Source organism: Falco naumanni, chromosome 7 (genome assembly GCF_017639655.2).
Source record: "Falco naumanni isolate bFalNau1 chromosome 7, bFalNau1.pat, whole genome shotgun sequence".
Classification (NCBI taxonomy): Eukaryota; Metazoa; Chordata; class Aves; order Falconiformes; family Falconidae; genus Falco; species Falco naumanni.
Window position 1 is genome coordinate 31913941 of NC_054060.1, and position 12109 is coordinate 31926049.

A 12109-nucleotide genomic window follows, 5' to 3' on the forward strand; every position below is an offset into this window, starting at 1 on the left:
ACAAATCTATCGTCTTAATTCAAAACACAGAATAGCATTTGTTATTTGCAGTTATGTTACTTCATTTTAACAATATCCAGAATGGCAGGTATTTTACATATGCATGCTTTCAGAAGCACTGTCATTTTCTGCAACTTTAGCCTTTACATAAATTGTATTGTAAAATTCCAGAAAAAAATTTAAACACTTCAGTTCTCTTTCTCTCTTCTACAAAAGCATTCAAAAGATAAAATTAATGGTAATTGTCTTAGTGACTGGATGATAGAATAGTGTGTATCAACACACGGTTGTACAGTCTGCTCTATTGGTGAATTTTGTATTGTTATTTATAAACCAATGAATATGAGATTCTTTGCTGTTTAAAGTAATGTTTGTGCTTTTTATTTTGCATTCAGCTGTATACTTTCTCCGTATGCCCCACTATCATGCAGTTGTTATGAGAACTGTCAGAGAAACAAGTAACAAACACTGTTAAACAGTTTCTAGAGAACAGATTTTTAATATATGCTCCAAACTAATTTTTTCATCTGAAGGAATTATTTGGAGTGTTCCTTCATGTTGTGTAAAACCAAAAATATTCTGCATTGACTTGTGGCTTAAGGTAGTATTTCTTAGTATTTTCAGAAAATGTTTTGTTTGCTATCTTGTTTCCAGGCTCTAGGAACTAGGGTTCCAAGCTTTTAAATACGTTTGATAAACTATTATGTCTTTCTTGGAGTTTTTATCACAGCCTGTACTAATCCAGTCACTTGGATTAGGTGTTCTGATCCTCACTTAACTATTAGGCAAATTCATTTCTGTCAAACATCCAGCATTTTAAATGCTCCCCCCACCCCCTCCTGATTCCACAGTCTCAGTGCTGCAGAATGTAGCCTTAATACCACTCTAGTTAAATTCTTCAGCTGTTTTCTATTCCACTTTATCCTGGATTAGGATCTCATCCTCATCACCAATTTGTTGTGGTTTTGCTTCTTACACAGTACTAAGGGTATGGGGAAGCACTGTGGAACAGTTAAGTATTAGATAACTTTGATTAACATTAAGTATATCTTAGCTAACTAGCTGTATTCAGTACGTTGTGATAAGATGGTGATTGCGTTCTTTTTAGAAGACTACATGACTCCCAAACGGTTTAAAAACCCATAACTGAATTTCTGCACATAGCAGCCCTGTACAAACAGAAGAACAAATTTACAATAATCTGCTTTCCAGTGGATGTGAGTTCTGTCTTTAATCATACTTATGCATATACCTTCTGATTTAAATGTACTTTGCAATTACTATGGGAGGAGTGTACAGAGTGGATAAGTAGCTTTTCCATTACCGGTATTGTAGTCGGTAGGCTTAGTAAACCAGCTGGAGTAGATGCTACACATTTTGTACACAAGTATCTTTTTTTGCATTCTTCATACCTTCTAAGAACATTAAGCCTCTCAAAGATAGAACTGCTTCAGGAGCAAAGCTTTACCTAAACGATACAACTCCTTTTATCGTTAAGTGTGGTTTAGACTTCCTGTGAGTCCATTACCACTATCACTGAAAAATTCGGTTCCACTAAAGTAATTTAGATACTACTTCAAATGCAGTTAAAACTTTTTTTCTCCCTTTTATCCTAAAACGTATAGTATTGTCTTGCATTTTTTACTGGTTTATTGTATCAATAAAGCTTCTAACTCTGTAAAGCCTTGAATTAATTTTTCTTTTGTAGTTTACAGAATGAGTGACAGGCTTTTGAGCAACTTAGACAAACTTCTGCTTGAGTTTGGTAGGTCATTATGTATTTTTTAATTAGTAATTACTAATGCAGTACACATAGTGATGTTCTCTGCTTTAAACAGTTACATTAACTTCACATTAGAATATTAAGGTTTTAATGTTTGCCTACATAATGCTTTGTCCGCTGTGAGGTTATGGAGAGGGGTACTATCAGCTATTTAAAAGCAAAACTGCTATTTAGTATTTTGTTAAAATCTTTGTTAATCAGTATTTGTGCAAGTAATGCTGGATGACATACATTTATTTCATAGCTCAACTCATATATTTGTGCACATATATATATATATATATATATACATATGAAAAAGTGTTTATTTTCTTCTTAGTTTTCCAGCTAGAACAAACTTCTTATTTTAAGGACCATGTGAAGCAACAGATAAATTGTGAGTAGTGATGAATTATCATTTTATTAGACACTGAACACACTGCTTTTGTTTCATTAGTCCTGGTACATGTTCTGTGTTTCAGGGGCGGAAGCAAGAGTAATAATGAAAGCTGTCCCGTGTCCTGCTCTCACCCTACCTCATCTTTTGCCATCAATACTTGTTCATTCTCCCTAGCAGACTTTGCTTTTGCTTGCGACTTTTAACTAATGCTGTTCAGCTGTCTCATGGACAGCCAGTTTCATGCTGCGCCATTTCCTGCTCTTACTCTGTAGCTCCTCACAGTCACTGGCAGTTCTTTGATTCAGCTGTGCTTGCTCAATACATCTGCCACTTGCCTCCCTTTCTTCATGTTTTTTGTTCTTTCCAGATTTGGACCTCTGCCTCACTGCTTCTGCTCTCTTTCTGTTTTCTTGAAATAATGAAAGTTCTCTCAGTTGCTTCTACCTACTCAAGCCTGGTTCTCCTTTTTTGCGATCAAGCAGCTGGTATTTATATTTGAAATTCAAACCAGTAAACCCAATGAGAAAGCCTTGCTCAACATCAATTTTTTTTCCCCCAGGACTTACGGACAGCATAATATTATGGACTTAGGTCTGGACTGATTTTTTTTTTTTTTTTTTTTTTACCATGCTGCCATGTGGAATCGCTCTTTCACATGAATGGTTGTGATAGGTAAACTGTTCTTTAGACAATCTCAGGGCATCTGTGCTTATCACTGGTACTTCATAGGTGGGTATTGATGCTCATAACCTTCAGGAAAAAGAACAAGGGAAAATTCTGGTCTAATCGGTGTTCCTTTTGATGGCAATATTTCTAATAATTTTGACTGATATGGCCAAGCAAGTACTTATTCATTAAGAAGATTATCAATATTAAACTTAAGCATCTTAAACATTAAAACATCTGTAACACTAAATCTGGTACACCTAGAATTATGTTTTAACTCTTCAGTGACATAATTGAGCCTTAGAGTTGAGGTTTTTCTTTACATTTATGCAAACTTACGGCAAAGGAGCATGCTTTTAGGGAAAATCCAAAGGCTCTGTAGTAACATGGCGTAGCTATTTGTGTATTCAGTTCAGATATATTTAAATATGTGTAAACTCACAACCAACACTCAGACTTTTAAAAGATGGGGTTAAATCTTTCAAAAACTTACCCAGAAATAGTTCCACTGATTTAATTCTGTTTGTGTGTGAGTATTACTTGGCAGAGGAACAGCTGTAGCATTCAGCCTTGGACTTGTAGTGTGAGATTCATCAGGCTTTTTGGATAGAGTCCCTTTTTAACCAGTGGAGGGAAATAGGCACTTTTAGGGTGTGAATTGTCTTATCCAGAAGAAAGAGTTTAAAGCAGGTTTGACAGAAAAATGTTTACTTTTCTCCGCTGAGTCTACCTGTAGCCGTGGGTGTATAGTTCTGAAGTAGGTGCCTGCATTGTAAAGTTGGATGTGATCGGTCTCACGCACAAGATCCTTGTGAAAGCAAAGGGTGCGTAGAACAACTCGCGCTTGTTACAGAAGTGCTCATCTATAGAAGATACTAAATGAAATGTTAAGTGTATAGCTTTACTTATGTAATAGATATTTTGTTAATAGTTATGTTATATCTTGGTAAATCTCAAAATGTCATTGGCAGGATACTTACAAAAACATCTGATTTTTTTTACAGAAAATGAAGCATATGTCAGTTGTCCAAAAGTTATGCTTCATGCTAAGTAAAGGCCAGTTACTGAATTAAGATACTGAAAATATTAAGATATTGAAGACATTCAGGATAACTCAAGATATTAAAATACACTGAGAATCTTTTGCTTTTCACTGACTGATGCTTCTGGTTATAAATGCAGCTGGTGTTGAAAGTGAATATGTAACAAGTACTGCAACACCAGACACAAACTTTAGGATGACTTGAAGTTCTAGAGTAGTAATTCAAACAACGCAAGACACTTCTTGCATAACTAAGATGCCCTTCCCAGTTAAGTAGATGTGAAGGGCAGAATGTTTGTGATTGACTTTTGTTTAGTGCCACCAACTTTGGCATATAGCGCAGCAGTGGTGGGAAAGGATAATTTGGCACTAACAAATCTGAAACCTTGTATGAAAAAATAGGAAGCAAACAGCTCAGAGGAAAAAAAATATGCACCTAGTTGTGCTCATTGCATTGCAATATGAACGTGCACAATAGCTCTCACAGCTTTTTCTTGTGAAAGAGACTACTGACCGTGTTCAACAGTGTGGATTCTCTACTAACCATCCATTCAGAAAATGTTATCAGCTGTCTGCTGTTAGAAAAGGCAGGATTAAGAATCTGCCTTAATAATCTCCGCACATGTCATAGTGCTTGGGGATTTGTTGTTATAATGCACTTTTTTCATTAATTAACTTCTATCTCCTATATTAATTTATCATCCATTACACATTCTCACCTTGAGTAAATTTCCTTTTTATTTTAGTTTCTGTTTCTAGTAATAATTTGCTTATATGCCTTTAGTGATGCTTTTATTTTTCTCCTCTTGTAGTTAGCTTTACCATTTAAAACATTTGTGTTTCTGGGCTTCTGTAAAAGAAAACAAATGTTTGAAAAAGACCTTTATCTCAGGCAACTTTTGTACTTTCATCAGTCTCCCCAGCTGCAAGTGTGACTGAGGGCAAGCAAAATGGCTTATGCTTTGGTTTCCCCGTATACTACGTCTAGTATCTGCAGACGCTGTGGACTGCAAAAACAAAGAAGGATGAGCTCTGACTGTTAAGAGTGCTTTGCTTTCTACCACTAATAGTTAAGTTTTATATAGACTGGGATGCAGAATCAGGACAATTTTTTTTTTTCTCCAAAGTCAATCTCACAATATTAGATGATGGTTAAGGTATTCCCCACAAAGCTGAAATTCCGTAAGTTTTTGACTCACTTTGTTGTTGCTTTGTTTAATTACAGGCTTAACTAATAGTTAAGTTTTATATAGACTGGGATGCAGAATCAGGACAATTTTTTTTTTTCTCCAAAGTCAATCTCACAATATTAGATGATGGTTAAGGTATTCCCCACAAAGCTGAAATTCCGTAAGTTTTTGACTCACTTTGTTGTTGCTTTGTTTAATTACAGGCTGTCCACTCATGTGGCACTGTTAAGATTAAGTATTTTGGAAGAAATTTTTTAATCATTCTGAATGTAGACTTTTTATTTCATGGATATGTTGAAAATACATATGCTTACTTTTTTCTTTAATTTCAGCATGTACTGTAAAAATTACAGAAAAAAAGAATGAAATCGCTAGGTTGCAGGAAAATATAAGTAACAGCAATGATGCAATTACTGATTTACGCAAGCAAAACGAGAGTAGTAAGAAGAGCTGTAATGCGTAAGTATGTTGTCGCCTGAACTTTGACTTATGGATGGCATTAAGAAAGTCAGCTAAGAAGCAGTGTAAAAATATGTATATGTCTGTTTTGACAGGAGTGATGTTAAAGAAAACTTTAGTATTCTATTTTTTTCAAGCTGCAAATCATCAGGTACAAACCCTGCAGTATTACAAATCCCCTGAAAAAGTAAATTACACAAAAAGACTACATTTAAGTTTACATTTCCATTAGAATCAACCATTTTCAGAGATCACAGGTGCTGTCTTTGCAGCATGCTAAATTATTCAAGTGGTAAGGTAATAGAAACATATTTTTTCTGTATCTGGATGCACCTGAGTTCTGTTAAATTTGAACATCATTAAGAATACTGTTCAAAAAAAGTTAATTTTTTAAACTAAAAATATTTAATAACTATCGGTGACAATAAGGCTCCTTTGTGTTCTTTGTTTAATTCTGAATTTAGGTTCCTGAAATTACAGCATCTTTCTGTTCTTTGTTCACAACCTGTTTCACATTACTTTTTGTTCTATACGTATTTTCTCTATGACACAGAGATGTGTCATAACTGCCTCTGTGTACAGATACGTGTACTTCTATCAGATTTTAGTGTAATTTTTACTGCAGACTGCAAAATTATTCTTCTAGGCACACCGTTTGGATGAATACGATGAGCTGCAGTTCACAATTCTCTTTATAGAATTTTTTCTATCAGAACATCAGTGCAAGTTTTAACTGCAGACCACATTTGGATCTTAGTAGTTAGAAATTTCTCAAGCAAGAATTTGGCTACAGGGAGTTTTTTCTCACTCACATGGAATGTCTAATTTTTAAATATGAAAATCTCAGGTGTTTGCAAGGGTAGCTAAAAAGGCAAATCTGTATTTGACAATACAGACAGTTTGTCCCAGATGATATAATCCTGTCTTTTCGTTGCAGTGTTCATCTCTCCACAGTCTGTCTAGTTTCTTGGCAGTTGAAGTGATGATTTGTTAGCAAATTCTACCCATTTTGTTTTCTCTCAATTCTATACCTAGATATAAGTGCTTGGACGAAAATGTCTATAACATATTTGCTTTTTTTTTTGAGGAGGGGGGAGGTGACACAGACATGCATGGAGAATATGGGTGTTTTTAAGAATAAGAAGAGAAGTAAAGATAACATCAGGGTCCTTTCTAGGTTTATTTTGAACTATCTGAAAACAAGAAATAAAGGAAACTGTGAATGAAGCGGGTGTAGTAGCTAGCTGTCTGAATCAATTCCCATACCATACAGATTTGTAGCTTTATCATAGAAAGAATTAAGAAAAAGACTTGACCTTGACAAGAAAATTCCAGTTTTCCTTTACATTATATTCTTGCCTCCAGTGCAGTAGAAAATGAATGCTTTTGTAAGTTTCTGAAACTGTTCACACTAACTCCTTAGATGTCTTTTGAAGTTGCAAATTTGTTTGCAAATCACAAACTGTTAAGTGATGCAAATAAAGAAATAAAAAATTAAGGGTAGAACTAAGGATCTGATCTAAATCTTCATCATTGAAATCAATGGGGATTGGCTTAGGTCCTACAAAGGATAATTAATGGCATTAGTGTAAAGAGACTGAAAATGAGAAGTGACTCATTAATGAATACATGTATTCATAGAAGGACAATGCTTGCAGAAGAGTAGAGACTTTGTGTCTTAAATTATTGAAAATGTCATTTAACGACATACTGAAAACTGCAATAAACAAGCCCTAGCTATAAGATCAGACAATTAGAGCACTTCCATAGTAGAATCCTCGTAAACTTCTAAAATTTATTCTAGTTGATACTCTGTATATACTAGTGATGATTTTAATGTTGATTTTGTAAATTTGAATATTGTTTTGGAGTCACAATCACCCTCATAGTTGACTAATTGTCAGTAATGCTCGTTAGAGGTCTCAGGTAAACATTTTCTCTGGATTAATTGACATTGTAGGTATATTGAAGCATGTTTGAAGACTCGGAGCAAAGTACAGGATATTTATATTCAACAAGTCTGCAAAAGATATGATATATGAGATGGGTATATCAGGGTACTGCTGTGCTTTCTGAAGAAACCTGTATTGATCTATGGAAGAAAGAACTGAAGGCACAAAATGAGCAAAATGAAATACATCTTTTTAGACAAGTGATAACATTTTCCTAATATTTAGTTTCTTGAATGATTCAAACTAGAAATATTGGTCCCAGAACAATAAGAAGTGCTGATGGAACCCAATCCAATGTTATTGTTTCTCTAATATTTTTTAAATTTGGGTTCAAGGATGGTGAGATTTCATGGCAACAAAAAAACCCCAACCAGATGAACTTAGAATTAGAATGTTGCTGATTTGGAAAATAAATTATTGTGTTATCCCACAAGCTAAATTAAGGATATTTTTATTGCTTCTGGATTATAGTGGATAAAAATCTGGGTTTATACCCTAGCTGATGAAAGGAAGGAAAAATAAATGTGATAGCTACCAAGAACCTCCGTGAAACAATGATGCATTTAGCAAATTAGTAGATGGGCTACTTGAATCCTGTATACCTTTTTGTATTTACAGAACAGTGTTCCTGTACTACATGTTTTTTGCACGTCCACAGAATAGATGTGAACACAAAATGTAACGCACAACATGGTTTGTGCTTTGATTAATAAAAGCCCTATGACTTTATCATTGCTTGGGTTTGTTTCCTCCAGAGAAAGGCATGGAGTTTTCTTTAGATCACAGTGTTAGTGTGTCAGTACATTTTTATATGTGTGTTGTTTTCGACTTTTTAAAAAATCTGACCCTTCAAAAATTCAGCATTCTGCTGAATTTGCAGTAGATATGGTGAAGTAGCATTTTGTAATTATATTTTGAATCGCCAATGGTGTCAAACAATTTGTGCCAGTAGTGCTGAATTTCCTAAATGGATGCTGCAATTTCTCATTCACCTTTTTGACAAACTTTGCTGTTATAAATATTGATTATATATTGTGTTGTCTCACCACCTGGAATTCAAGGTTACTGACTTCAGTTCAACAAATTAATTGTGAGGTCTTTGTTCTTTATTTATTTCCTTGATGGAAATTGCATTAGGTTAACTGTTACACCTTTGTAACACCTTTGGAGTGCTTGTCCAAATGCACATTCATACTTGGTACAATTGCATGCTCCAGTTTTGAACCACAGGGCATACTCACAACCAAAAATGCCCTTTACTTCCCCTAATCATGAATATGCAGTGCAAAGTGAACCATACAACCTCAGTTGCTCTCATCTGTCCAGTAATTAATTGTTTGCTTTGTTCAATTGCAACCTTATTCTGTATTGCTGTTTCTCCCCTCCTCCTTGTTGATGGAACTCTTTAAATGTAACTGTACCTTTGCTGTTCCAGATTCACTTAGCCTCTTCAATCCTTTTGGATTTTATCTTCTTCTGTTTATTCATTGTTTAATTTTGATTGTATCTATGTATGTATTCCTAAAATCAGGTAGTGTGTACATTTCCTAGGACAGATAGTTCCACTCAGGCAAACTTCATTGTAGGTGTTTGTGTTGCCTTAGGGTAGCTTGTGTTCTGGACAAAAGCTGAATTTATAGATCACTTTAATCCCTGACTAGAGAGAGGGTGTGATAATTTTTTTCTATAGAAGGTTGCCTTGGAGGGAGTATGTGATTTTTTTTTTTTTCTTGGAAGTAAGATCTCTGCCCAGTCTGTTCAGATGATTCGTCCATCATCTGAATCTCAGCTCCCAGCATCTCAGAAGTTGTGTGTTGACAACCTGTCATTACAGAGGTTATTGTCTCTGAGTGAGCACAGTGTTTGTAGCACATATCCTATTGAGCTTAGCAGACTTAATTTTTCTGTTCCTTCTCTTGTGTCATAACGCTTTGATATCTGTTAAGTCTACTTAAGGTATTACCTGCTGTTTGGAGGCTCCATGCACCAGATGTTTCTGGATTTGTTTCTTACCGTCTTTAACTGAGCCACATCCTGGCCATTTGTTCAGTTACAACTTTCTGTGACAATGTCTTTTCTGATAGGTGTTACCTCAGCTGGGAGGGTAGGAGACATCCAGGCCTTGATGGCTTATGCTCCTTAAGCCACCTTTTTTCAGATAGGATGCTTTCTTTTTAAAGACAAATTATATGCCTCTCCTAAAGATCACATCTGAATTTCACTTGAATCAGAAAGTTTTTCTGCCTGTTTTCCTAGAATTTTCACATCCAAGGAAGAGGCTGTTCTAATACTTAGATGTTGACAAAGTACTATTAGTTTACTAGTTGTAAGTCCTTCATGTATTCCCTGAAGTTGCTGTGCTTTCAGTACAATCTACAGCATCCTGCTGCAGGTTGTGACTGCTGCTTACATTTAGGTATGAGGTAGGTGCTGGTAGTAGATGAGAATGAAGCTGTGTGCATCTCCAACCAGAAGATCATACATATCTAAAGGATTTACTGATGGCGCTGAGTACCTGTTATGTGGATTTAGGTGCCTAATGGCTTAGCATTAGGCTCCAAAAATTTGTGAAGCTGACTCTATTTATTCCTTAAAAAATGCTTTATAATCTTTGTTAATCCTATAAATATATTCTTGAATTTGTTGCTTTAAAATCTTAAGAAAATAAATGTATGCATGTAAAAGCTTTCTGTACTAAACCCATTTATGTTTGACTTTCAAAACATGAAGTAAATTATTCATTCTAGTAAGCTAGCTAAAGTAACTTGATGTCTTTGTTTCTGAATGGCTTTTTATTAGGAAATACCACTTATATGCTTTCTTTTTTTTACTTTCTCCGCAGCTGGAAGCCCACCTATGTAATTCTTAGCAAGCATGAAGAATATTTAAAAAAAGAACTTGAAGCTTTACAACAAGCTACAGAAAATGAGAGGTATCTATGATCATGTGAGATGAGGTTTCTAGCAGTACTACATATTAACCTGCCTAAACTGACTAGCAACTATAGTGCAGTCTGTGTCAAAAAGTTGTAAAATTTTCAGGATAAGTGACTGAGTAATTAAAAGAATTTTTGGTTACCTTATTATGACGTCATATGTTATTTTGTAGTCACCAACAGAATAGGATAAAATATGGCTTCCTCAAATTCAATTGCTTCTGAAACACCTATTATAATTTTTCAGGAATTGTTCAATTGCCTACAATTTCAAGAAAAGCCCAAGAAATAAAGGCAATGAATGTTTTAGCCTTAGCATAAATATCAGAACATCTTTACAAGAGTGTACATAAGTTTTATCTTTGAATGATTTTTTTGCATTTTTTATACATGTCTTCATGTATACTGTGATTTCAGTAGTTTTGGATATTCAGGTTTGGGAAGACTTTTTTGAAAATACACAGATTTTATGGTTGTTTTTTTTTAGAAGCACCATTTAATTGAACCTAAGCCTTTAAATTCATATGTGGACTAAGTAAAATAAAAATTAGAAGCATTCACACAATCTTATCCTTTTATTTGTGAATGAATAGCATGTGATTATTAGCATATACAAATTGTACTTTTGTAGACTGCTGTACTTGAAAATAACCACAAAGCATGCAAATTCAATACTAGATCCTGAAAAGCAAGGTGAGTGGTTCAGGAAAGCCTGGTCTAAAACCATTTTAAGAACAGTTGTAGGTAAGTTTCTGGTCAGTATTAATTGCAAATTCAATTCTGTTCAGTAAGTGACATTTCAGTTGTTTCATTTTCATTAATTAGATTCTGCATTTTAAAGAAATGATTAGTTGTGCAATGTAACTGCCTACGTCCAATGGAATAAAGAACAGTCCCTGAAATTTTTCACTGAAAAGTTCAAAATGTGGTGCCCAGTTAACCCTCTATTATTCTCTTTTTCTATTTTTTTTTTCTATTTCTTTCTATTTCTTTCTATTTAACACTCAGGTAAAATTGGTCTTAATTTTAGAGAGGTTGCTCACCTTTACTGATCTGCTTGTGAAGTGGAAAAGTTCTAGGGTGCAAATGTCATGGCAGACCCATATAGATATCCAAAAACCAATAGAGGTGCAACTTTAGGTAATTTAAATGTTGGCTTTGATTCTTTTGTCAGTGTTCTTTTTGCCAGTTGTCCAAGACAGCAGAAATAGTATGCCTGATAGCCTTTAATTAACTCAGTTAGTAGCTTATCTGTCTTCTTCCTGTTCAGAGCTCTATATTTGGTGAAAAATAAGGCTAAATTGGCTTTCTATGAGTATATGATTAAGCCATTTTGGCTTTCACTAATTTGAGCTGACAAGCCAAAGAAGCATTACTTTTAAATTGCTTCTTTAGATAACTAGTTTCAATTCCAACATGAAAGTGTTTGATCTGTTTTTCCTGAGCTTAATTATAAGACATCATGACTATACATCATAAAATAAATTTAATTCATGTATTTTACAAAAGTGGTCTCAAATATTGTCCCTCTGTATTTAAGCATTTGATGATATATTCAAATCAACAAGATGTGCATTCAGCAAATTCTGAATATTTAAATTAGGAAGAAAAGTAAGTACATTTAGAACTTTATGCACTGAATGTGCTTTTTAGCCTGGCTTTTGTGGGCACTGAGGACATACTGCTTTAGATAATGGGAATAT

General features: G+C 34.5%; 1 protein-coding gene across 1 annotated transcript in view; it reads left to right on the forward strand.

Moving 5' to 3' along the window:
• Window positions 1–1716: 1716 nt before the first annotated feature.
• Window positions 1717–12109, forward strand: part of C7H14orf39 (chromosome 7 C14orf39 homolog) — a 29410-nt gene continuing 19017 nt past the window's right edge. The window contains exons 1-4 of the mRNA XM_040602110.1: window positions 1717–1765; window positions 2103–2159; window positions 5393–5519; window positions 10314–10403. Of these exons, the coding sequence (XP_040458044.1) occupies window positions 1717–1765; window positions 2103–2159; window positions 5393–5519; window positions 10314–10403 (323 nt within the window). The remainder of the gene's footprint in view (window positions 1766–2102; window positions 2160–5392; window positions 5520–10313; window positions 10404–12109) is intronic.